General features: G+C 47.3%; 1 protein-coding gene across 5 annotated transcripts in view; it reads left to right on the top strand.

Annotated features, from left to right (window-relative positions):
* The window catches only part of LOC133346467 (talin-2-like), a 258,048-nt gene that overhangs the window by 173,091 nt on the left and 57,472 nt on the right, over window positions 1-27,485 (top strand). For all 5 annotated transcript variants that reach the window (XM_061558070.1, XM_061558071.1, XM_061558069.1 and 2 more), the window contains 14 exons: window positions 429-527; window positions 2,466-2,633; window positions 3,765-4,164; window positions 6,591-6,757; window positions 8,367-8,495; window positions 10,554-10,667; window positions 11,877-11,990; window positions 13,233-13,367; window positions 14,649-14,780; window positions 15,242-15,344; window positions 21,335-21,543; window positions 25,104-25,223; window positions 26,376-26,573; window positions 26,837-26,976. In XM_061558070.1, the coding sequence (XP_061414054.1) occupies window positions 429-527; window positions 2,466-2,633; window positions 3,765-4,164; window positions 6,591-6,757; window positions 8,367-8,495; window positions 10,554-10,667; window positions 11,877-11,990; window positions 13,233-13,367; window positions 14,649-14,780; window positions 15,242-15,344; window positions 21,335-21,543; window positions 25,104-25,223; window positions 26,376-26,573; window positions 26,837-26,976 (2,228 nt within the window). The remainder of the gene's footprint in view (window positions 1-428; window positions 528-2,465; window positions 2,634-3,764; window positions 4,165-6,590; window positions 6,758-8,366; window positions 8,496-10,553; window positions 10,668-11,876; window positions 11,991-13,232; window positions 13,368-14,648; window positions 14,781-15,241; window positions 15,345-21,334; window positions 21,544-25,103; window positions 25,224-26,375; window positions 26,574-26,836; window positions 26,977-27,485) is intronic.

The raw sequence follows: 27,485 nt of genomic DNA, 5'->3' as shown, positions 1-27,485 counted from the left end.
ACGCCCTTTGCTATTGTGCCACAATAAATTCAAGCTCAATTCCCCCATGTTCCTGTATTAGGCTTTGAAATTGACCAAGGAATCCCTTTACAAAAGAGCATTGTGGTCCCACCGGGCTCTGACCTGGTTACGCGCAACGCATACGTGCATGCATAGACACATACGGACGCAGACTCAATTTTCCTGCACATTTAATCAACACCGCCGCAGATAAAAACGTGCAAATTATAAACTGACATCTTTCACAGTTTGCTGGTTGCCATCCCCTCTGGGAACGTTCACCGCCAGCCACCCGCAGTCCTGATTGGCGAGTTGTAGCGTAAGAGGGTGTGCGTGTGCTTCTGTGTGTGCGCGCTGCTTATGATGATTATGACGACGATGTGCTTGGTTTTTTTTTTTGCTATGATCATTTGTCATTGTCACCGCAGCCCCGGCAGAGCGTTTTGACTGCGGCCGGGAACGTCGGGCAGGCAAGCGGGGAGTTGCTGAGGACAATCGGAGAGGACGAAGCCGACCAAAGCTTCCAGGTACCGCCCTTCTCACCTGGTCTCTGGTTTGCCCACCCATTTGGTTTGTCCATCTGCCCGCTTGCCTACTTGTCCATCTGCTTGTCCACTCACTTGCCCCTTCCGCTGCTCACTCATCCAGTCTCGTATCCGCTTGCTCGTCCTCGCCACCGCTTGCTCACCTGTCCCTGCCCCGTGTTTATTCTCTTGCTCGTCCACTCATCTGTCCACTTGCCTATCTCGTTTCTCGTCTGCTCGCCTAGCCACTTGTCACCTCCCTATCCACTCACCCGTCTGTTTACTAAGCTGCCTGTTGACCCACTCCTGCACTGGCTTGTTCGCCTGCCTATAAATGTGTTTATGTGTGGGCCATCTGTTCACTAATGCGCTCATTCATCCGATCGCTCGTCCATTCACCTATGCACTCACCCGTCCACTGACCCCGCGACTCACTATCTGCCTCTCTAACTGCCTGTTAACTGTCCCACTGGCTCTACCTGTCCTTAAATGTTTAGATTTTCCAGCGTTTTGAGATACTGGTGCATTTTTATATATACACACACAATAACGACAACTTCTAAAGCACCTTAACATGTTAGGCCATTACAAGGGCACTGAACAAACAACAGAAACATTCGTCATTCCAATGAACGTCAGATATCGTGTCACTTTTGACTGTTGAAAAGGTTAGCTTTTGAACGATAGCCTATTTGTTTGCTTTATCAATGGAAATTTCGTGGAATCCTATACCCGGAGCTACGTTCGGCGTTTGCTTTCTGTTGGCTTCTGTCCTATTGCAGCCATCATCCCTTAAATCCCTCTCGGAATTGTGCTTGCCCACAGCCTTCTATTTTTAATCCGTTTCCAATTAGCCGGGAGTGGCTGCCTCTGTATCGTTGTGCCAAGTCACCGTGATGCTTAGTGTTTTGTTAGGATCGTGTTTGCATAAAAAATGAATGCAAAAACACACGCACACATCCTCAAATGCACCAAATTTTCACTGTGCGTTTTGTTCATTCCCTTGCTGATCCATTCTTCTACATTTCCACACATGTTCCCCTTGCTAAAGACGCTCCTTGTGCTCGCAGCTGGTTTGAATTGAGAACGCGAGCGGCTGAATTGCTTAATCCAGTTCAACTGCTGCTGTCATGTCATGCAGTGGATGTTTATTTTGTTATTTAGTTTTAGCTCAAAAATCTAGGGTCGACTCGGCTCATCATTCCTGTTTTGTTTGCTAAAATTAGTACCACTTTTATTTGGTGGTTGTCCTATGGAGAGACGGTCCTCATCCATAGTAATGTCGAGTTTCCACCACGCGTTCAGGTCTGCGTTGAGTATAACGATGCTTTTACTGTTTGATGTTTAATTTGATTAATTTGGAATTTTATGTTAAACTTAGCATCCTGTGACTATCATGATCAATTATATTACAGTACCGTTTTCATTTGTTTTACAGCAGTATATGAATGCTTTGATGATTCCCAGCAGAATGTGTACGTCTGTTCAATGAACTGAATTGCTGAAGCTTTCAAACCCGGTTTAGTTTCATAACTTGGATTGTTGAACTGATGTAAAAAAAAAGAGATCATAAATACCAAGGAAATAAATGTGAAAAGTCAACAAAGACACGATTACAATCCATTTTTTAAAATAGTGCCTATGGTCAGATGAGATTATGAATGTCACAGAGGCTACACTCATCACCATTTGGGCCGTGTGTCAATTGGAAATTCCATATTCATCTCTCTGGTGACATCTTAAAGATATCTCGAGCTCCCACAACATGCTGCTCATTTCCTGGACTGCATACAGAGAGATAATGGGTTTGTTTGACAACAGGAGGCACTTTGTCTTCATAAAAACAGTGGAACGTTCAATGAACTTGAGTGGGGTGGCTCGACAATTTTGTTCTTCTTCCTACGAGTTGACCTGACCCACTTGATGACCTGATCGGCCCAGGACATGCTGATGCAGCTCGCCAAAGCCGTGGCCAATGCAGCCGCCACCCTGGTGCTCAAGGCGAAGAACGTGGCTCAGCGTACCGAGGACCCGGCGCAGCAGAACCGTGTGATCGCCGCCGCCACCCAGTGCGCCCTCTCCACCTCGCAGCTCGTCGCCTGCACCAAGGTTAGCCACTTATGTCGTCGTCGTCGTTGTTGTTGTTTGTTTGTTGTTGAACGTTGCTCGAAAGGGAGGGTCGAAGCACGTTGTCATCTTAACTATCACAAGGCGTGGAGTGGTCAGCCACCCCTCGCGAGTCAGTGGTCTATGATTCGGAGTCTTGATTCAGTTGTAACCAGAAAACACATCGAGGAGGCATTCTGCACATTTGCACACACACGAAAAAAACCTACGCGGTGGTAATTTGAGTATCTGTCTTTTGTCACATTGTGGTGAACATTGCGTCTTTATTCGTGACTGCGGTTGTCACAATCGTCAGTTGCGTGCAAAATATACGATTTGATAATTGCTTTTTGCATGCATGATTGGAGGCGTGTCTCTGATTAATTTTTCAAAGGTCACCAGCTTTAGTTATTTCTGTGCATACTTGTAATGTGTCGCTTTTGACCAAACTACCCAGAATGCACATGCTTTCATAAGGTCTTGGAAGCTAAGTAGGCTTTAGTTTCAACTGTGCGTGGAAGGGCGACCACCATGCACTGTAGGTTGGTGTAGGCTTTGGGATTCGGTGGTGGGCAGCAGCGGCGCAGTGCCACAAAATCCATCGTGGTGCTGGACTTCTGTCCTCCAACATATACGCTCCCTTCATAATACGCTCTCTACTTTCACCAACCCACACTGACTAGTATGGTAAAATATAGCGAGGTACAGGGGCTACGTGGCAATCAGCAGAGGGTAGTACAGCAAAATCAATCGTTCTTCTTTGCTGCCACGTGTATTCTCCGCGCTTTCACCAACCCACGCTGACCAACCTGTGGGGAAGTGCATTCGAATAACCCCTCCCCCCCATGACCTACACAACGCCGGAAGGCAGCGTTGACAAAAATGGTTGCCGCGCGTCAGAGGTCACAACCGGGTACGCGATACCCGTACCCTACCCGATACCCGGCTACCCGTACCCAGCTGGGTACGGGTACGGGTACCCGTTTGCGACCCTGGTGCGGCCGGGTATGGGTACGGGTAGGCCGTGAGTCACTGGTGAGTAGCCGTTTGTCACTCATTTCGGGTAGGGTACGGGTAAGGAATCAAAACCCGTTTGCGACCTCTGCCGCGCGTGTCATCCGTCGCCCTCTGCAGGTGGTGGGTCCCACCATCCGCTCGCCGGCGTGCCAGGAGCAGCTGATGGAGGCGGGCAAGCTGGTTGCGCGCGCCGTCGAGGGCTGCGTGCAGGCGTCGCAGGACGCCACCGAAGAGGAGGAGCTGCTGCGCCAGGTGGGCGAGGCCGCCACTGCCGTCACGCAGGCCCTCAACGACTTGCTGCGCCACGTGCGCCAGTACGCCGCCAGCCTCACGGGCCGCGCGGGCCCGGGCGGACGCGTTGAGGATGAGGAGGACGAAGAGGAGGAGGAGGAGGAAGAAGAAGAAGACGAGGAAGAGGAGGAGGAAGAAGAGGAACTGCAGACGGAACCGTACGTCCAGGCCACTGACACCATCCTCACGGCCACGGAGAACATCTTCGGCTCCATGGGCGACGCTGGTACGTGAGGTTTCAGCGGTGCATTATAATTCGGCTCTTTGCTGCCACTGGTTTTTTAGTTGTACACACTACAGCACGGTAAAGGTGGTGGGTCCCTGCTATTCCTTATTCTGTCCACTGTCTGTAGAACGACCTCCACTGGAGGGCGCTATACAGAGGCACTCTAGGCAATATTGTGGCTTGCTTCTCCACGCTGGTCATACATCTTGGAAGAGGTGGGGGGTACTCGCACTTGACCACACCACACCCAGCCTGCCAATCGACTAACTGTCGTGTGCCCATTTAGACTGCTGGGTGGACAGAGGTTCAACGAACTTGGACTGTTGTTGCAACTGCTTTGTCGAGTGATCAAAGCGAACTGGCGACTTCACGCTACTCGTTACGCAAAAGTCTCGCTTCACTGTTGCAGCGTTCTTAATTATATGTTTCAGAATGGACCGAGCCTCAATTTGGATTCCAAGCATCCATGTAAATTGTGTGTAATAGTTTTCTTTAGGTCAAGATGTAAAATACACTTCTATTCAGTGAGCCTCAGGTGGTCCCGACATGAAGTTGCCACCTCAAACAAAACATCGTGATTTTGATCGACCACAAGTTGAAATGTATTCATTTGTCATATAATACAGAAATCAATGTTATTTACGCCCCATAAATATCTGTTTCTGGTCCTTTGGGCAGTTCGAAGCCAGCGGTGGAAATTCCACATTACCTCCCCACGATGACCACTGTTCATTACCCTCAGTCAAGTCGAAGTTTGTCCGCTTATCTGAGTCACGGCGTAGCAATCGCTTATCTCCTTTGGTGGCCTTGAGCCAGAAAAGAAAAAAAACATTCCACTTTCCTATCACAGCGGCCACTTTATGCCCAGCACAACCACGGTGGACTTGCTCAAAAAGTGGTATTTAATTGGCCCCAAGAGCAATGAAAATGGGCTGAGTTGGTAACCAAATGGAATAAGAACCGATTGTGAGTTAGGTGATGTTATGCCAACCTGGGGAGTGGTGGGGTAGCTGTTAGCGCTACGCTGCGCTAGGAACCCGGTGACCCGAGTTCGATTCCCGCTCACGGCCAACACCAGTGACGATTATCTGATCCTGGTACCGTGTGTAATCATCGCCACTTAGGGAGATAAAGGCGGCCCGTGCGTGGTGTTAGCCACCCATCCCTTCGTGTGCCGTGCCGGCCTTCATAGGTGTTCGCTAACAGCACTTGTCCCAACAGTCTGTTAGGACTATACGGGAGATCTGTGTCTGTATTATGTGAACGCTGCAATCCCACCCAGCCAAAAAGGCATTCACAAACACCAATGCGGGTCCCGACGGAGAGGCGCGGCAAACTCCTCGTGGCGACCGAGTGGCTCGGAGGTCGGAGAGCTGAGCTGTGACACCGCTGAGACCCCCCGGTGTGAAATCCAGGCAGCATCCTTGTTTGGTTCAACTGGGATTTTAGAGTGTAATGAATGGATGATTGAAAACTAATTTTTTTAAACTGATTTTTGTGTTTAGTTTGTTGTCCTTCCCCCTGTACACCTCCGATTAGCACGGTTGGCTAAGTAGGATGTGAAAGAAGCTCAACTTATGTACATACATGGTCTCATCTCATCCCCGGTTACAAATTACTGCACAAAAACACATTTCAAATTAACTTCTGAACTTATTTTGCTAATTCCAAATATGTTGATAATAAAATCGCGACTAGCATTACTCTCAGAGGTGATCGCAGAGTGCTGAGGATTATTGTGTTATTCAGACATTATTCGGGGATCATTGCATCGTTACATTTCTTTTGAGATTCTCAAATCCTATTGAAATGACCATTGGGCCCAGGGAGCAATCACTAAGTAGGTTATGCTAACCCATGAGTTTGTTTAGTAACACTTTTTAATTATGTAAGAGTTTTCTGTTACTCAAAAAAAATAGCTAACTGTTCCTTCTTGCAATTAAATACATGTTAATTGGGAAACATTTTAATAAATGAATTCTCATTTTTGGCCCATGGTGTAAAGTGCAGTCTCCAACTATTTTTATCCACTCGATCTCTCTTGCCTCTGTTGATGGGCTATGTATAAGGCTGTCATATTTTTCATTTCAAAGCACTGTTACCGATGAACGTGTTGAGATTTTTTACGTGAATCACAGGGATCACTTGAAGGGATTTCAGCGATAGCTCTGCGATATCCACTTCCGTGGGCTGTCCTCTAACACAAAGGATTGTTTGCATGTGCGAATTCTTTCGCACCTTCCGTAGCCAACCATGCTAACCGGAGGTGCGGGGGAAGGACAACAAACTAAACATTAAAAGCAGTTCAAAATAAAGTAGTTTACGTATCTATGCATGTTGAATTTGCACTGCTCTGTGAAATATCCAAAATGTATTCTTCCTCTAGTGACACCGAAAGCACAACGTTGTGGACGCTCCATTTGCAGGCGAGATGGTGCGACAGGCTCGCCTGCTGGCCCAGGCCACGTCGGACCTCGTCAATGCCATCAAGGCGGACGCCGAGGCCGAGCAGGACCAGGAGAACGTCCGTAACCTCCTGGCGGCGGCACGGGTGCTGGCGGACGCCACGGCGCGCATGGTCGAGGCCGCCAAGGTGCTGCCCCCCCCCCCTTCGCCGAATTCACTCGACAGGCCTTTAGGGAGAGCACATGAGAGACCTGCCTGAGGGTAGTGGTTAGCGCGCTGCGCTACAAACCTGGCGACCCAAGTTCGATTCCCGCTTACGACCAACACCAGTGACGGTTATCTGAACCGGTCCTGGGCTTGCCCTAGGTCGACTCAGCCTCAAATGCGTACCTGGTGTGGTGTGTAAACATCACCACCTCGGGAGACAAAGGCGGCCGGGTGTGGTGTTGGCCACCTTTATGTGCCGTGCCGGCCTTCGTACGTGCTTGCTAACAGCATTTACCCCAACAGTCTGCTCGGGCTAGATGGGGGATCTTTATTTTTTTCTATATAGAGTATATTGAGCTATCCCAAGCCCAGCCTCGGTATAGGGTAAATCATTTTTGACGTTTAAGCTGATTCGCCTTCTTTACGAAATGATGAGGTGTGTAGTCGTAAGGGTCTTAAACAGAATGCATGGAGAAGGTGACTGAAGCTGAGTTGATGATGATGATGATGTTAATGCAACGCTGACTCGCTATTAGTTGGGGACTGTGTTAAAGTAGTTTATTGGATGAGGTCGGCTCATAACGCATTTAGCAGCACCCGAATTGAAGCCATCTTTAATCCGCACCCCATGGTGATCTGCTGCTCTGCGTACACACAAGCGTTGTGCGGCGACACAGCCAGCGCAGTTTCACCGCGGGCTAATGCCGGAGGATCTGGACCAGGCTACCAGCGGCAGATGTTCGGGATCCATCCTTGAGTCTGAGACAGTTTGGCAAAAGACTTATAACAGCGTTGTCATCCCAAGGCGCTTTCGCTGTGTGATCATTGCGCATTCATGATGGACTGGATTTATACGAGTGCGCAATAGCAAGACTTACGAAATAATAAAATATTTCCAAGCTGCCTTAACGTTATCTCCTCTGTCCCCTTGAGCACGTGGAAGCAGTGACCCCCCACCCAGCCCCCATGCTTGCCACGTGTTGTCAGTGCACTATCATATTCTTAGGTTTTTTTCGGTAAAGTCACGTGGGTAAAAAATTAAAATTAAAATCAATAAAAGTAAAATAAAATAAAAATAAAATAAAATATGAAATTTTACTTTTATTAATTATAATATTTTACCTACGTGACTTTACCGAAGAAACCTAAGAATATGAATCCTTGCAGTCACGAAAGCTTCAAATCTAGTGCAGTATCACTCTGATACAGTCCTGTGTTAGTGCCACTGTTAGAACGTCAAGCTCAGTGTTACTTAGCTCCATCACGAATATATTTGTTTACTTAGTGTGAACGTTCATTGATTTATTTCTCTGGAGTTTAGCATTGTTTATTTGTACTTTTACTCCATGTTCGCGCGTATTGCTTTTCTTTAATCAGTTTCAGCATGAATTCGCTTTGTATTTTGCCAGCTGGACCAGAGCTCTCCCCCCAACTATTAGACCGGCGAGCCGAGGTTTTTCCATACATTTGCAGGTCAAAGACGATCGCTTAAAAACAATTCTAGGTATCCAAGGAGCGCAGCAGCCATGAATTATGTCATGCCGTTGGTTTGCGCGTTACCCTCGTGTGTATTTTTTTGTTGGTGGCAGGGAGCGGCAGCCAACCCGGAGAACGAGGAGCAGCAGCAGAAGCTGCGGGAGGCAGCCGAGGGCCTGCGCGTCGCCACCAACATCGCGGCACAAAACGCCATCAAGAAAAAACTCACCAACCGCCTCGAGGTGTGGTATGCACGTTGAACTTCTTTCACGCCGTACGCGGCCAACCGTGCTCATTGGAGGTGACCTCCCCGCTCCTCGCACCTGATCGTCGCTCTTGCTCTGGCACGTGCACGCATGCACGCGTGTATGCACTTACGAGCAGTGACGGTTCTGGGTTTTTCTACAGCTGCCAGGGCTGTGTGTGAGTGTGTGTGTGTCTCTGCGAGGGGAGTGGTGGTGCAGCGATTAGCGCGCTGCACTACGAACCCAGGAACCCGAGCTCGATTCCCGCTCACGGCCAACACCAGTGATGATTTTCTGAACCAGTCCTTGGCCTCCCCTAGGTCGACTCATCCTCAAATACCTGGTGCAGTGTGTTAACGTCTTTGTCTGCACCTAGCCTGGCACGAGAGCTCCTTAGTGACGTCACCCCCACTTAGTGGTGGACGTCGGTTCTTTTTGTGTGAAATGAGCTCGATTCCTAACATCCATGGTGATTGGTATCTGAACCACTTCTGCGCCTCCATTAGATCAGCTCAGGCTTACATTTCCATCTGGTGAAGTGTGAACACATCGGGAATTGATTTCTGAATTTAATCTTTGTTACCATTCATCAAATGGTAGTGGGGTCAATATTTAACTCCAGATAACGAGTAGCTGACGAGTACACATCAAACACCTCCCCATCACTTCCTGCCGTCAGTTTGCGCGGCTGTTTCTTGGTCAACATTGGGCCTCTGAGGCCTACTCGTAGAGTTTCTCACCACCTGGCTTTTTCAGCCTTCCTCTTGGCTGATGACCTCTGGATAACACCTCAGTGCCTACGATACCTTCCTACCACATTCAGCTCTGGACTTTGAATGTGCTTTCTCTTTCCTTCTGTGCAATTCCTAGCATGGATCATATAAACTGATACCCAAAGGCCGGAAGCTTCTTTTCTGGTTTCTTCACTCCAAGCACCTGTCTCATGCTTTTAACGCTGAAATCAACCACTGTCCTCTTCAAAATGGTTTATTAATTCCATAAAAAACCTGTCATGAAAACACAATACATCTACAACCTCCTCATAGCAACGTTCTGTTTTGCTCATTGGTGCCTATTTATCTCTCTTTCTCTTCTGTAAGTTGTCACATGATGGCTGACGATGAGGCTGGATGACCTCCACTCTTTCGTGCTACCTAATTCGCCAATTTAATTTTGGTGGTGGCTTCCGTGTAATCGAATGGAGCCTCTAAGCATTGCTGCCTCAGCATTGTTCAGCTGGCTCGGCATTTTTGAACCACCCAACCACTTTTGTGGCTGATTAGGTCACATCAAAGGGTATTCTTGGCATCGCTACAGAAATGCCGTAGCTCCATCCTGGCGATTAAGTTAAAGTGTCTCTCTTGGCGGGTGGCACTTGTTTTTTTATGTGGCTCTGCGCCAACTTTGGAATTTCTGTTCTCCGTGGTTATGGCCAGTCATTCCACGCCTGTATATTTGGAGTTTACATGTTCTCACCATGGTTGTGTGGATTTTTCTTCGGGTCCTCCTGTTTTTCCCTCCACATTTAGAAACATGGATTAAGAGTATTTGGCTGCGATAAATTTCCACAAGATAAGCCACTTCATTGAGCTATCATTTGTGGCCAGTTCGCTTCTGAAAAAGAGTTATATAGATAGCCCAGTGGTCCTTACCTGGTAAAATAAAAATGGCTTTAGAATTCCCACAAGAAGTGCTCTATATTTGTATCGACCCTTGAGGAATGATGGGCTGAGCCAACTGCCCACCAGGATTTAAGCATCTTTCTGATTGCGATTTGAGCACCCACACCAGAGCGCCGCCAACCGGGATTTTAACTCCGCTTCGCTGTTGCCATCATCGCGTAGATTGTAACGCAGCTCGTGTTGCCATCGTCGCGTAGATTTTAATGCAGCTTCGCTGTTGCCATCATCGCGTAGATTGTAACACAGTTCGTATTGCTATCATCACGTAGATTTTAATGCAGCTCGCGTTGCCATCGTCGCGTAGATTGTAACGCAACTTCGCATTGCCGCCGTTCACGGCCATGCACGTCGTTTCGTCGCCCTGCCGTTCCAGCAAGCAGCGAAGCAGGCAGCCGCTGCCTCCACGCAGACCATCGCGGCAGCGCAGCACGCCGCCTCCTCCAACAAGAGCCCCAACTCACAGCAGCAGCTGGTGCAGAGCTGCAAGGTGAGCGAGCCCCCCCCCCTCCCCCCCATTCGGGAAGTGGTGACCCACCGTGGTCCAGAAGTCGCCTAGCCTGATGCACCTAAATGTTAATAGGTGCGTTTCTTTGCGATGAAACGGAACATGTAATATTTGTTATGCAGTATTCCCTCATTATTCACGACTTGCTATCTGCGATTTTGACTCTTCGCAAATCGCATCTGAACTCTATACAAATGCATCGAGAGAGAGAGAGTGATGAGAGACAAAGTGATGAGAGAAAGTGATAAGATAGAATGCGATGCAAGAAAGTGATGAGATAGTGATGAGCTAGAGAGGGATGAGATAAAGAGATGAGATAGAGAGGGAGAACTTTTCGAAGCTTTAGAAGCATCTGCAGACGTTGCGCCTTCGATATTTGGAGGCCAATGTCGTTATCTGTGCAATGTGATATTCATGAGCATCTCCAAAATGTATCCCTCGCGAGTAAAGAGGGAATACTGTAGATACAAAAATCTGACTTGGTCCCAACACCCATAACGACTTCAGCAATTGCTTTGGCAATGGCCAAGCAATGGACTGTTGTTGTGCTTTGCCTCCTGATTTAACATATAATTGGTTTCGATTTAAAGCTTTCGTGACTGCAGGGATTCCTCTTCTTGGTTCTTTCGGTAAAGTCACGTAGAAGGGTAGTAATAAAATAATAAAAATAAAACATAATAAAATAATTCTCACGACGTTTCGGCCACAACGCAAGCAGCCGTCCTCAGGTGAAGACCAGGTCTGTCGTTGTGGCCGAAACGTCGTGAGAATTATTTTATTATGTTTTATTTTTATTACTTCCCTTCTACGTGACTTTACCGAAAGAACCAAGAAAATATAATTGGTTTTCATCGCAGTTGTCAAGCAGGTGCTCTAAAGTGTACAATATAGAGCTGCTAGCAACCAAAGAACGCGAGAATGGTGAGTACATGAAGGCTGCTTCCTTGCCGGTATTCTCTATGATTGTGACTCCGTGTGAGAGTATTGTCTGTGATAGTTGCAGTAGCAGAAAAACAAGCGGGGCAATAGATCGAAAACGAGAGACTGGCTGCCCTGAATATGTGAGCGGTGAACCATCGGTCGAGCGGGCAGCTTTTAATCTGAGAAGGACTAGGTTTTGCTGCTTCTCCGCTGTCGTTGTCTGTGGTTGTGACTCCGCGTGGCCCATCGTTTGCGACGTCTCCATGGCAGGTGGTGGCGGACCACATCCCCCAGCTCGTGCAGAGCGTGCGGGAAAGCCAGTCGACCCCGGACAGCCAGCAGGCCCAGCAGAGCCTCATCACGTCCAGCCTCGGCTTCCTGCAGGTAACGCGGCATATTCGGTCTGTGTGGACTTCATTTATGAAGAATTATTAATGAGATAATGCTATGCATAAGACAAGGTGATTTTGAAAAACAGAAGCACAATGGGAAGTCCGAGCGTGCTTTGCATGCCAAGGTGACAACACCATTCCTGCGTACATTCTTGCACACAGCCTGCAATGGAGATGGTGCCATTTTTATTTTAGGCTGCAGCAGAACAACAAGGCAAGTGTGTACCGTTTCCACCCTCCTTAGAGCTCATCGGTACATTATAGCCATCGTTGCCTACTGCTGCTGTTTGTGTTGTTGATGAGGCACATGTTGATCAGTCCTCCCCCGAAACCGTGGGGACCATTTGGCACAAGCCTACGAGCAACAGAGACCACATTCAGGCATTTTCTGTTGCTAAAGCGATGGGTTTTCTCATTAGCTGCAGGAGGAAGGGCTTGAATTTAGATCATATTGATTTTATGACCAATTCAGTGGGCATAGCCTCCCATTACATGTCTTTCTCCCAGCTTGTTTTTTTTTACTACACATGGGTACTGGCATCTTATGAATGTAAATCCGGCTGGCTGAACTATACTGGGTGGTACTGTGGGGAGATCACTTGACTTACAAATATAGAGGTTTTGAGTTCATATCCCAAATCAGCCCATCATCTCTGTTGGGGTTGATAAAATAGGTACCACCTTTCTTTGGTGTTTGAAAAAAAATCTACTGTTGAGAGTGCTTGTGATAACCAAACCCTTGATAATGAATGCTTAGTCGTTATTTGGCGTGAAATCTGAATATTGCCCTTGTACTCCCTCCAAATGACAGATGTACGATTCAAGTGGAATCTCATTGTCATATCATGTCAGTACTCTCCTCGGTTGAACACTCAGTGCTCTAGTTCTGCATAACTAGACTGACATCTGGATTTATGACTGAAACCCTTCACCTGGTTGGTAATAAAGACAAAATTTGCACAAAAAAGGCTGATAAAAGTGAAATTTGTCTGCACGTACAAATTGGGCCGTACGTGTGTTCTGCTGAAAATCCAGTGTTCTCTCTCTGAGATTAGAGGAGGGGGAACACCCTCGTGGGTATACCCAGAGTGGAGAAGGAGCAATGACTTCCGTTCGTGCGTCGCAGCACCACGGGGGATGGCGACGGCAGTGGGTAGATCACGCGCTGCGCGTTATTACGGCGACGATGACTCACCGCTCGCCCGACCGCCTCGGCGTCTGTTGCGCTGCGCAGCCCGGCAACCATCTGGTGGCATCGGCCCGTGCCGCCGTGCCGACGGTGGAGAACCAGGCGTCGTCAAACCAGCTGGGCACTTGCGCCAAGAACCTGGCAGCCTGCCTGTCCGAGCTTCGCGCCGCCGCGCACAAGGTGTGTATGCCCGGCAGAAGGCGAATTAGCAAACCGTTGGGTTTTTCTTCTTGGTTCTTTCGGTAAAGTCACGTAGAAGGGAAGTAATAAAATAATAAAAATAAAACATAATAAAATAATATAATATAATAAAATAATTTGATTATTTTATTACTTCCCTTCTACGTGACTTTACCGAAAGAACCAAGAAGATGAATCCCTGCAGTCACGAAAGCTTTAAATCGAAACGTTGCTTTTTTGTTGTTGTTACAGGATACATTGACATACATGGTCATGTGATGCTGCGTTTAGAGCAGGGTTACTGGACATCTGTGAAAATGAGTTTTATAGCTCACCAGATTCCTCCGGTATAAATAAATATTCTGATTCTGTTTTGCCAAGTCCAGCCCTCACGACTCACCACCACGCTACGTCTTTTCGCGTTTGCCGATTTACTCGACATCCGCATACAAACTTAACTCATTCTGTGCTGATCGTGCCCGTTGATAGTTAAACACGTGCCACATGTCGCGCGAAACAATTAACGCGATCTGTGTTAATGGAGCCAATTCAAATTAAGACTGAGATCTCAGTGTGTGTGTGCACCTGTTCCACGTGATGCAGACAGCCTTAATCTCTGAGCATGTTACACGGGACGTGTTTAACACTCATCGGGTAAATAGGTCATTCGGAAAGACGCACCGTGGTGGAGGTTGTGGGGACTGGAGTTTTGGAAGCCCTGGTTTAGAGCATGCAGCTTGCAGTCAAAACTTTTCAAGTTAAAAATCACATTCGGGAAGTTGCTTCGGCTCTTCATTTCCTGAGTTTGATTCCCAGCCATGGCTAATATCAGTGGTGAATTACCTTTGTACCAGGTCTCCCCGTCACCAGCCGACACCAGCATTGTGAATAATGGTCAAACTAGCCCCTTGACCGACATGGCATGGGGTGGTAGCGCATGTTGAACTTATTTCGCACCATACGAAGCCAACCATGCTAATAGGAGGTGACCAGCATCAGTCCCTGCTGCATTTATCTCTCTGGTGCTGATGTTTACACACTGCACTTGGCACTCATTTAAAGCTGAGTCCACCTCTGCTGGAAGGTTCTCCTATTGTTAACCACTAATGTTCACCATGGCTGGAAATTGATCCCAGGTGGCCAGATTTCTTAGCTCAGTGCGTCAACCGCTACACCACAGCTCCACCCCACACACCGTGCGTGCGGGACCCGCGCGGCGCACAGTGTGAAACCCGCACGGTGCGAGCGGGTTTATCTGAGCGCCGTCTCTGCGTGGCGCAGGCCCAGCAGGCGTGCAGCCCCACGGAGGGGCAAGACTCGGCGCTGGAGCTCGTGCGAGCGCTGGAGAATGAGCTGGAGGAGGCCAAGACCGAAGTGGCGCAGGGGCGCCTCAAACCGCTGCCTGGCGAGACGGTGAGGGTGCCAGCTGGGCCTCGGCATAAACCATTTGTCACTATTTCAGAAGTTTTTTTTTTTAGGTAAGGCCCACTGAGCTATATGTAGCTTTTTTTCAGGAGTGACCTGGCCACAAATGATCGCCCGACGAGAAGTGGCTTATCGTGCGAATATTTATAGCAGCCAAATACTCTTAAACGCATGTTGATTCTAAAAATGGAGGGAAAAACCGGAGGACTCAGAGTAAAATACAAGCGACCACGGGGAGAATATGAAAACTCCATATATACAGGCGTCAGGGTCGGGACCGAACCCACAAACTCCTGTATCCCAGGCGAGATAGTTAACATCTTGCTACTGTGGGACGAGCACGACAACCCCATCGGCCGATTGATACTAATGGATGGCAGACAGCGTCTGAGTTTCTCTGGAGAGTCATGGTGCGTCCTGTGCCCTGCTGCCTCGGCCGTGTGTTTTAGCTGGAGTCCTGCTCTCTCGAGTTGGGTTCCGCCTCCAAGACCGTGGGCTCTGCCATCGCACAGCTCCTCACTGCCGCCTCGCAAGGAGACGAGAGCTTCACCGGTGGGAACTGGGCGACGATTCCCAAACAGACGCACGTTCGCTCACACACACACGCGCACACACGTTAATTAGTGCTACAGTGTAACCAGGGGGTGTGAGAGGCACTTCCGAATATCGATGGGAGTATACGTGACAGCCAGAGGTCGCAAACGGGTTTTGATTCCTTACCCGTACCCATACCCGGCCGCACCAGGGTCGCAAATGGGTACCCGTACCCGGCCGGGTATGGGTAGCCAGGTATCGGGTAGGGTACGGGTATCGGGTACCCGGTTGCGACCTCTGGTGACAGCCCTCTGTGTGAATCCGGGGAGCAGGAAACCATGGCGCAGTTAGTCAAGGCGTGCCGGGGGGACTTGTCGCCCTGCACATGCTGCAAGAGGAGGCTGTCACATGGCTCTGTGCCCACGTGGACTGATGTCCACTCACATACAACATTGACAAGTTATTTATTTACTTACTTTCTATCTAGTGCTCTTAACTGTATGACAGTCACGCGTAAAAGCATTCGCTAAATGAAACCTAGTGTTCCCTTCTTGAAGCTCACTGCTCCGAGGTTTTCACGAGCATCGTAAAATCCAGCCGATTGTCCGCTACGCTTAAGAGTATTCCACAAGCAGTGTGTCGGGAAGTTGCTCATTGAAATATCAGTCGATGGTTGATTCAACCCATCATTCCTTACAGGTTTATTATACATTTTTTATAATTTTGTGCGAAGTCAATTAATAAAATAAGTGGTCGTTATTTTGGGAAGACTCTTATAAGGAAACCACTGTTGCATCCCCGAAACGTGGTTAAGTATTATAACTTATTGATTTGAAGTTCGTTTTAGAGAGGTGGTGTGCAGAGTTTTGACACTGGTCGGAATTTAAACTCAGAACTTTAAAGTTGTGAGTCCACTGCTCTACTCACTGAGTTACATCCCAGCCATTCCATGGACCTTTCCATAATACAAACATAGACCATGATGTGCACATACTCATGACTTGTAAGGGCATATTGTTACATCACGCTCAATTGTGTGCATGCCAAATGAGAGCTAGTGACACCATCATTTACTACAGTTAGAGCCACAAGGTTGCTGCAGTGGGGATAGCAGTGGCCTTTCAAAGTTTAAAAGTATGAAATATATTGTTGTTCTTTCAGTGAACTTATAAAACAAGGAACACATTTTTAAAAGTATTTTTTCCTGACACTGAGGAAAGAATGATCTTTGTGTTACAGCCTACTGATCTTCTTCAGGAATGATTGAGGCTGTTGTTAGCTTATATACATAAAAGGGAAATTTGTGAATGTGTGTCTGTTCGAAATGTTTAGCATACTTCCCGACATGCAACAAACTTGAAATTTGGCATGTGGGTAGCTTCCAGACTGTACACAATGCAAAAAGTATAAAAATAGACTTTTGTTTTTTGTGGGGCGGGGGGGGGCGCAATAATAGATATATTTTGCACAGCAAGTGAGTGGTGACGTCACATCTATGATGTCAACCGCATGCGGCAGCGTCACGCAGTGTGCCTGCTGACGTCACACATCCCCCCCCAACCCTTCGCGTAGGCGGTGTATTAGGGGCCGTCCATAAATGACGTCACACACCTAGGGGGGGGGGGGAGGGGGGTCAGAGATTTGTGACGATGTGTGACAAGGGGAGGAGGGGGGGGGGTTGAGAAATGTGACGTCACGTCAAAATGCGCAACTTTCAAGAAATATAAGCAATAGAATTGTTATAACAACACTAATTTTGATTAATTTTCATTAATTACTATTTGATTATTTAAATTTACTAAGGTCACCTTTTCTTTATTCTATGAAGGAGCATTTTGCTTCTCCATGGGAGAATGGAGAAGCATACATTTTGTGAATTTGTTGAATGGTTGTTATTAAACATTTATATTTTAATGATTCTACCAGGACTTTTCATTCTGTGGAATGAATATGATTGTTATAATTGTACTCTCCATTTTGCTTCGTTCTGCTACAAAGTTACAAGTATTTTTTATAGTTATAATTACTTTTAATATTTTATAATTATAAGAGAATTTCAATTTAATATTCTGAACATCTGTAGCTTTAGTTAGACCTTGAATATTTTCAAGTGAAATTTATGCTAAATATCAGCTTTCCCAACGCCTCCTTTTTAATACGTGATGCCGTGTGACGAGGGGGGGGGGGGTAAAAAATCTGCCAAAATCGCGTGACGTCATTTATGGACGGCCCCTTAATCCAACGCAACAATCCAAGTCTCGGGCGAAGCCGGGTAGTAAAGCTAGTGATAATATATGTTTTAATGGGTGGAGTTAGGTTAATGGGGCTTTAAACAGCAGCAATTGTTCGAATAGGGTGGTTGCTACTGCCAGGTTTAGTGAATATTTATGTCAAAAGGCTTACATGTATATTTTGTAATATATTTTAGAATTTAGATATTGTTAAAACCAGTGGGAATAAGTCCCTCATTTAACCAGATAATTAGTTAATTAGAAATAAATTTGAAAGCAAGATGAGGGTTAAGCATGAGAGTTTGGATGCCTACAATAGAATCAGAATACGTATTTATTTCAACTGGAGGAATCCGATCAGCTATAAAGCTCTTTTTCACAGATGTCCAATAGGACCTGCAGGGAAAGCTTGGGGGTGGCTTTTACTGTCATTGCAGCCACGTTATGGAGTCCAAGTTGCAAAACTTAATTTCAGCCGGGTTGACAATCAGGATATTAGTTCCATACTCGGCACACAACATCCAGGATCCCTCTCGCTATGATTGTCTCTACTTAGTCATGTGCCTACTGCAGTCGACCAGCGACACAGATAATGTTCAGTGAGACGTTAATTCGTGACAAAATGTTGCACAGCTTTCCTTAACACGAAGTATGTATTACATTGAACTTCTTTCACACCGTACGTAGCCAACCTTGCTAATCGGAGGTTCGGGGAAAGGACAACAAACTAAGCACAAAACGCAGTTCTAAATAAAAGAGTTTTCGATCTAGATTTAAAAGTGCATAGCTCCAGTTGCTTTCTAATAAAAATGCGTAACTCCCATCCATCAGACCGGTGGCCTTCACAGTCGCATAGCATTTTTTCCATAATAGAGGTCTTTTGGGTTAGATCGCGTAAATATATAAAAATCCGCCACCGTCCGACACAGCCAACTCGTAAGGGTTGTCACGTAAACAGAAGATGCCAATTCGTCACTAGAACAGCACACCGGTGTGTTGGAGAGCCAAGCCACAACATTTACAATCTGAGTACGACGTTTCGCCAGTAATTACAACTAGCTTCATCAGGCGACAGCCAGATTTGTGGAGAAGTCCACCTGTTTCATTCCTTATATAGAGGCGTAGATGTGGTAACCACACTTCTGTGCTCTTGCGCAAAGTGGGGGGGGGGGGGGGGGGGGACGGGATTAATGATATTGGTCGCGAAAGCCTACGTGTTAAATAGCTTTGTTTCCTCCAGATTTGTGTAAGGCGGATCAGATATCACTTGCAACTGGTCGGGAATGAATCTCTATGGTCGCCAGGTTCGTAGTGCAAACCGCTGCCCCACTACTCCCCAGAGGGGACTTTGAATCTGAGCATGGTTTGAGCAGAGGGCCTGGTCAGTCGGTGATTCTGCACACCTGGCAGTTGAGATGGCTGTGGAAGATGTGTATAGGATGTACCTCGAGTCAGGTGCCTTGGGTAGTTTGTTTTTCAGGCAAAAATCATGGTACGCATGTAACTTCATCTTTTTATTGTTGCGTTGAATCGTGGCGTTTAGAGTGCCTTTGCATGACACTATCACAGCTCCTATTGTGAATTTTCTGCAGTTGGAATTTTATTTTCTTGGATTAAAGAGCTGTTGTTTAGTCTGTGCGCATGTGGGAACACTAGCCCGGTGCTTTGCAGGCTGCACTGTGATCCTGGCAACATCCTGGACATTTCTTCCCTGGCCACACATTACAGAGACAAGTGTAGTGTGAAACTGTTCTGGGCAACCCCTAGGACAACCCAGTCTCAAATGAGTCCCTTCTGTGGCATGTAAACAGCAGCAGCACTGGGAAGACAAATCCAACCGAGTACGGTGCTGGCTACGCAACGAACCCGTTCGTGTGTCACACAGTTTTTAATAGGTGGCTTGTTAACTTGCCCCTACAGTCTAAACGAGGGGAGGGGGTGTGATTTATATCTGTATACATATGCGTGTACAACAAAAAAAACACATTTCAAAGTCTTAAAAAAAAATCTAAATCTTCTCGGGAGGTTGGAATGTGGATCAGAATGAATGGTTTGGGTCGTGCCAAAAACAGCAGCTGTCAGCTTTTCCAGCCACAAAGTCTCCGAGCGGCCCGGACAATGCGCGGATTTCCTGTCGGGCCTACACGGAGGCCGTACGTCACTCCAGGGCACATTTGCGGAGGTGTTTGCTTTGAGCGTAAATTGTTTTGCGGACAAGCGCTTTGAGTGTTGGTGTTTGTTTATCAAGCGGCAATTTGTGGGGAGCCAGACATTGTCATTTTGTAGCAAAATAAATCAAACTTAGCCCTGTATTTCTTTTTTGTATTTATAAAACACTTTTTTTACGCGTGCGTTTGTATAAATTTCGTGTGGGGAACGGTAGTGCGGCGGTGGTTAGCGCAATGCGCTGTGACTCCAGCGGCCCATGTTCGATTCCTGCTCACTGCCAATATCGGCGATGAATATATCTGAACCGGTCCTGGGTGTCTCCTCGGTGAATTCGACCTTAAAATGAGGACCAAGTACGGTGTGTAAACATTAGCACTGGGGAGACAAAGGCAGCCGAGTGTGGTACTGGCCACCCACCACCTGTTGTGTGCTGTGCCCACCTTAATAGGTGCTCGCTATCACCCCATATAGCCTCCAACAAGTCTGTTGCAGGCTATATGGGGGATCTTTGTATTTTTTGTGCAAGTGCATTCCATATTAATTTGATCATGTAAGTTATATGTTTGTATGTATTTACGTATGCCTGTGTTACTGTGTATGTATTGCCACACTACAAACCTGGATACCTGAGTTTCATTCCCAGCTACAGCAGACATAATTGACAAGCCTTATCCGAACATAATTGACAAGCCACGGTCACCCCTAGGTCGATTTATCGTTGAATGCAAACATCGCCATTGCAGTGACTTCTCCAATTCCTCATGGGTCATGTTGTAGGTGTGTGCTACAGGCCATGGAAAACCCGGGCTCTTTTAGGGAAATGTTCTCTTGCAGTCATCACTGGCAACACATTTACCATGAGCATCTGTATCAACATGGTACATCAATGGCATAGAGTGGTGATGTTATGTTTCACCAAATAAAAGAGTTGATTGAAAATTGTATTTCAACATAAAATGGCCTTACAAAGCACACTACCTCAGGTAGTCACATGATCTCTGCTTGTGATGTGGTTGTAAGTTTCCTTCTCAGTTGCCCAATAGGAGGAGCAGCGATCAGACTTGTCCAGATTTATGCAATAAAAAATTATACTTGACAAAAGAGATGCGGCCACTATTGCTGGTGATGAATATTCTGCGACGATTACGGTAAAATTGCACAAGTGTATAGTGGCTTTTACAGCACTGGTCTATATAGTCTAGAAGGCCAAACATTGTCTCTGTGCTACCTCTGTGTTTGTGTGTGCACGTGCGTGGGTGCCTGCGGTAGTGTAGTGGTTTGCGCGCTGCGCTACAATCCCAGCGACTTGAGTTAAATTCGCGCTCATGGCCAACACTGGTGACAATTACCTGAACCAGTCCTGGATGTCCCCTGAGGTAGACTCAGCCTCAAATGAGTACCTGGTGTGGTGTGTAAACATCCATCACTAGGGAGACAAAGGCGGTCAGGGGTGGTGCCATTCACCCACCCCCTCGTGTACTGTTGCCGGCCTTCATAGGTGCTTGCTAACAGCACTTGCCCCAACAGTCTGTTCAGGCTATACGGGATAACTTTGTCTTTGTGTGTGCCTGATCACGTGCATCTCCCCCTCCCCCCCCACTTCTGCAGACCACGCGGCACATGAGGCGGCGGAGGCCCTGCGCGGGTTGGCCGCGGCGGCCCGTGGGGTGGCGGCCAACACGGCCGACCCCCTGGCCCAAGAGGCCGCCCTGGAGACGGCGCGCGACGTCATGGACAAGTCGGCCAACCTCCTGCAGGAGGCCCGCAAGGCGGCCGCCAACCCCGGCGATCCCGACAACCAGCAGCGCCTCGCACAGGTACGCGCAGCTCCGCTCGGGCCCCCGTCTCGGCTTCTATGAGCCACTCGAAGAGGACCCTTGACTCCTGCAATGGACGGCCGTCATTTTCGCACTCTTCTCACAACCCTGTACCCGGAGCGCTACAAAGCAAATCCACTGTTTTACGTAATAAATAAAAGAGCAGTGTTCTTCATTGCTTTGGCCTGCGGGCCACTGACGGTCCCTGACGTGCGGCCCCCGACAATACACAAGTGTGAAAACAGCCCTTGCAAGCGATGTGGCGGCCCTCACACTGATGCCTTGTCGGCGGAAGTGGCCCCCCCTATGAAAATGAGTGAAGAACACTGGGTCAGAGCAATTTCAAATGAACAGTGTCAGTCTTTTGCATTCGTGACTACCGCCTCTTCAGTGTCGCTATCTAGTAAGCGTCTTCCGAACGTCTTCCGCAGTTTCAATTTTATGTTCATTTGTTAAAAATAAATTCCCGTTTTTGACGGTTGCCCAGCTAGTTTCGCTGGCAACGGCCCACAGCCACTAACAACAGTTTTTTTGTTGGGGTGGAGAGGGGAGCCCAGCCAGCAGCCAGCCAGCCAGCCAGTCAACTTTTGAGGCATCGATTACGTTTAATAGTAGTACGGTGTATGTGGGAATTTGTATCTCAATTGTGATTGTTGTCAACGTGGTGCAGTGGGGAGAATAAACGTCCCGACGTTGAATATTATTGAATGACCAGGTTTGCTAATTGCCCTTATATTTACACGCAGTCAGTAAATTCACGACTTGCAAAAACATTTAAATGGCAGTAAAGGTTGCGTGTTCAGTTTTTATCTTCATACAAATATTGGAAACATACAAGTTATTGTTTACATTGATTTGCTAATTAACATTTTCATCATTCTAAAAGATGTGAAAGTCAAACACCCCTCCCTTATATATAAAATAAAACATAGGGCAGAGCTCATTGTGAAAATTCCACATTCTCATAGCAGGGCCCAATCTATCCATAGAAAAAACACTGTGATTTTCCACAATTTTAGTACCAATTGTATTGCCCTCAGAGGGATGATGGACTGAGTAAACCCTCAACCAGAGTTTTTAAAATGCATCATTTTGTTTGAATTTCGACCACTCTGCCAACAGTGCCACCTGGTGGTGTAACATTGCTGTTTTCGATAGCTATGTTTGATTCAAATCTTTAAACCTCTCATATCTTGGAGGTGATATTTTGTTTTGTATGAATTCCACGTTGGTTTCAGAACAAAATAGTTATTAATATTGGGTCTCCTTTCCAAAGGAGACATATTTCAATGGGCTGTCACCCAGTCACAACTAAACTAATGGATTTCTCAATTTATATTATGCTTCGGATGATTACTGAAGATGAAAAGCGTCTGGTTTTGTTAAAAGCCTCCTTTTAACCAACACGCAGCTTATGACGACTTTTAGGGGTAATTCATTATTTTAATTGACGTAACTTTTAATACACTTTCTTTGTTGATTGTACGTTTCATCACGAGGCTTCCAAAGCATCACATGCTGCGACACGGGCATTAGTATGCTGTCGGCACGCTGTGCAAGAGGATACAATTGAAAACAGGAAGCAGCTTGTATTGTCCTTGACATGTGTGCCACATGGTATGCGCTTGTGTGCTTGCTTGAGCTCCTCGGTTGTATCGTGTGCGGATGTAGCAGCGCAATGTTTTGCGCGCACTGCACTAAAATCCCATTAGCCTGGGTTCGATTCCTGGCTGTGCACATTGAGAGGGGTCAACTGCTTGTGCAACTTGTCTTGTGCTTCCTGTAGGGTTACTCTCAGCGTCGAATGGGTGTCTGTTGCCGTCTGTAGACGTCAGCTCCGGGGAGATACAGATGGCCTGTCATGATGGTGGTTCAAACCATCTCTCCCAACTGCATTGCTGGCCTTAATAGGTGCTCGCGTACAGAGCTTGCTCCAACAGTGTTTTATTTACCAAAGGAGCCGTTGTGCCTTTGTTACATATCAGTGAAAAAGCTGTGGCATTTGTTAACCACATCACGGAATGGGAGTATATCGTGTTGTGATTTCTGTGACACAGGTTCAATTGCTGTTGATGAAGATCAGTGAGATTTGATATTCTAAACTTAGCAAGGGCTTTGCTAAAGTTTGGTATAAATTATTGGCATAGAGCAATTCACAGCAGTGACTCATTGGAATGTGATGATTAGGGGTCACGGTTCAAATTAAGAATAGATTATAATTTTTGTTTCCTTAGTATTGCTATTTTTATTTTTGTCCGTCGTGTTTTGCAGTTTCGTTCAATCAATTGGCCTGAATATATCATGAGCATACCATTTGCATGCATTTTTTTAAATTAAGGTTATATGTAACATTTTCATACTCACCATTTCATGCATGTATTGTAAATGTAAGTATCTACGATTATCAATGAATCATTGAGTAAGTCAGTGGCTGCTAAATTAAACGTCTTCCACACTTTGTGTGACCCTCGACAATGGGAGACCAAGGGGCCCCTGTGACCAGCTGCATAAAGCATCTCAAGTGGAATGTTTCCTGACTTTGTTATTCAAAAGTAAATTTAAGACCGCAAGAGTTGAAGGAACTTCTTCCTTTTTTCTGGGAAATATTCACCTCAAAATTTCACGCAATCCGCCATTGCATCTAACCTCGGTAATCACGTGCACCCCAAACATTCCCGTGCTGTGGCTCAAGAGGCGAAGTCAAAACAGTTCCCTGCTCACACGAGCAATGGGGTCCGTGGCCATCTCCATTGGCAGCCCTGAGCCGGTGGTGAAAGCTCCACATTCTCACGGCAGGGATCGGCCTTTGCATTGGATGGCCACTACTGGTCCCAGATGGGTTTTTTTGCCACTGCAATGGGATTTGAACTCTCAACCTTCCAGTCGTGAGTAAAACTGCTCCTATCCACAGCACCGCCCAGCCAACAGGAATATGTGGTCGCGAGTAGCACTTTCCCCAACAGTAAAGCATTTACAGTGACAGTCCTTGCCAAATTCTGCAGTGAAACAATCGCGTTGCCAATGCTGATCGGCTAATGGCATTCACCTTGTGTACCGGTGACTCCCATTATTCTCTATTTGGCCAAAGCATTACAGCTGTGTCCCACGCGTGACTCTACGTGTCAGTCTGGAAATTCACTTCGTGAACCCAATTTGAAATGTAGAACTCGCTCATCGCAACGCGTTTGACATGGCGTGTGTGCGTGACATTGCGCGCGCGCGCGTGTGTGACATTGGGTGCGTGCCATCGCGTGCTTAATGCTGAGTATGGTAAGCGATGGTGCCGTGGTTGATGCCTTGCCATACGATTCCTTTAACCTGAGTTCCATTCCACAGCCAGGCACGTACCGAACGTGCATCCCTAGCTCACCTCAGTCTCACGTGAATTGAGTACCCAGGGGCCTTAGCACTGGGGCGGTAAAGGAACCACGCGTTGTACTGGCCAGGACACCCTTGTGCAGGTGTTCTGTGCTGGTTTCTACGCACCCCCTGCGAACAGCCCTTGCTTGTGCAGTCTATGAGGCTAAGGTGTTGGTCTCCGTCTCTGTGCTGCTGAGCAGGTAGCCAAGGCAGTGTCCCTGGCTCTCAACAACTGCGTGAACTCGCTGCCGGGGCAGAAGGATGTCGACTCCGCGCTGCGAAACATCAACGACGCCAGCAAGCGCCTACAGGCCGACTCGGTGCGTCGCACGTGGCTCCCCCCCCGCCCCTCGCTCGTACGGCACACGAGCCCACCTGTTCAACTGTCATCAATCAACCAGGGCAGGGAGTCATGAGACTCGGTGACGGTTTCTTGGGTACACCAGCAGAATAATGAAATAGTTATCGATGGTAATTAAACGCCGCTGAGTAGTGTGGCGCTAATTGGCAACGTGGCGCTGTGGTTGTCGCGCTCGGCTCGCACATCGGACAGTCGTGAGTTCCAATCCCTGTCGGGAGTTTACGAGGAGCAATGTTTCACTGCTTTGTGTGAGAGCTCTGAGAAGGATTGTTTAAGGGTGCTTTCTACATAATTATTATGACAGTCTCAAATGTGGCATTCTCTGTCTTTTGACAAGATGCTGATGGCACAATTGTAATATGATTTGGGGGGGGGGAATTAAGACAACATTTTTTGGGAGAGTGTGAATGTACGTAATTGTGTCTCAGATAACATTGTTATTAATCAACTTTCATTGTCATGCTTTGCTCCCGCTGTTGTCTGCTGGCGAAGCCGCCCTTGAAAGAGAGCCGTATAGCTCGTGGGCTTTATTGGGAAATGAACGTCTTGACTTCCACAAAATATAATTTAAATTCACAAGAACTCTTCTTCTTCTTTCGTACGGCTGATGTAGATGCAGAGCAATGACTACAATTTCACATTCAGGTGGTCAAGCCAGATAACCGCATCAGGAGCTGCGCAGTGTGTCGCTGTGATGTCTCCTTCGTATTTGTGGATTGGGAATGCTCTTCCTCTCGTTATTAGGAAGCCACTGGAGCTATGCACTGTTAAATAATCTAGATTGAAAACTCATTTCTTTAGAACTTATTTTTGCGTTTAGTTTGTTAGCTTTCCCCCGCACCTTCCGATTAGCATGGTTGGCTATGTGCAGTGTGAAAGAAGTTTAACATAAATACATACATACACGTTGTATGGTCTGTTCTGGATAACCACAGTCGCACACTGGAGCATTTTAAATGTTCCACATCCACACAAAACCATGGCAGACGCGGATACCCGATGCACAAATGGGAAATAAAAAACAAACAAAATCAACAAGAACTGTCTCTCAGCATCCACTCACTCGCCGCCTGCCACGCCGTGTCTCTCGCTGTCGTCACGGGCCGTGCAGTTCCCACCGAGTGGCCGCTCGTACCACGAGGCGCAGAGCGGCCTCACGCAGGCAGCCGCCGGCCTCAACCAGGCCACGGGCCGCGTGGTGCACGCCTCCCACGGCTCCAGCCGCGAGCTCGCCACGGCCTCCGGGCGCTTCGGCCGAGACTTCTCCGACTTCCTCGACGCCGGCATCGAGATGGCCGGCCTCACACAGGTGCGGCAAAGCAGCGGCGCTCATCGGAACCGTGGTCGCAGGTGTCGGGAGGGAGGGATTGCTCGCGTGATGATTCATCGATTTAAAGCGTTTGTTACGCTCACGATGTAGTCAACAAAAAGATTGTCTTCCCGAACGAATTCCTGCTGCTGGGAATTTCATATTTTACTTTGATTTAAAGTTAAGTTATGTTTGTGTAAGCGAACTAATTGTAGACAATTCAAGCCGTTTTTTTTATTGTTGGTTGTCACATGACCCCGCAGACTAAGGAGGACCAGGTGCAGGTGATTGGGAACCTCAAGAACATCTCGGTGTCCTCCTCCAAGCTTTTGATGGCAGCCAAGTCGATGGTGATTGACCCTGCAGCCCCGAACGTGAAGAACCAGCTTGCGTCTGCCGCCAGGTGACTGCCTGTGAGGGTGGCTGCCTCTGCTGCTCACGATGCAGCGTGAGCTGCGGGCATTCGTTAAGGAAGGTTCAATTCAGAATCAGAATGTGTATTTATACTGGAGGAATCCGATGCGCTATAAAGCTCTTTTTCACAGATGTCCATTTGGGGTGGGTCAGGACTTTACAACAACAAACAGTAAAAAAAACAGAGTGCTAAATTTCGGAAAGGTAAATAAATCACTTTAAAAAAAAATACAAATAAAACTAACCTATGTTTTATTTTGCCAGGTAAAGCCCACTGAGCTATTAGCTTTTTTTTCAGAAGCAACCTGCTCAATGAAGTGGCTTATCATGTGGGAATTTATAGCAGCAAAAGAATCGAAATAATCTAAACGCATGTTTCAAAATGTGGAGTGGAAAAAACGGAGGATTGACTAAACTGTCAACTGCGGAAATAGAGCGAGCCAATGACCACACCACTCGAATCTCGTTAGATCTCAGAAACTAAGCGGGGGTTGAGCT

This window comes from Lethenteron reissneri, chromosome 24 (assembly GCF_015708825.2).
Source record: "Lethenteron reissneri isolate LAM-NWPU_2019-01 chromosome 24, ASM1570882v1, whole genome shotgun sequence".
Lineage (NCBI taxonomy): Eukaryota > Metazoa > Chordata > Hyperoartia > Petromyzontiformes > Petromyzontidae > Lethenteron > Lethenteron reissneri.
The sequence above is the reverse complement of the archived record's forward strand: the minus strand, read 5'-3'. Positions and strand labels throughout refer to the sequence as shown.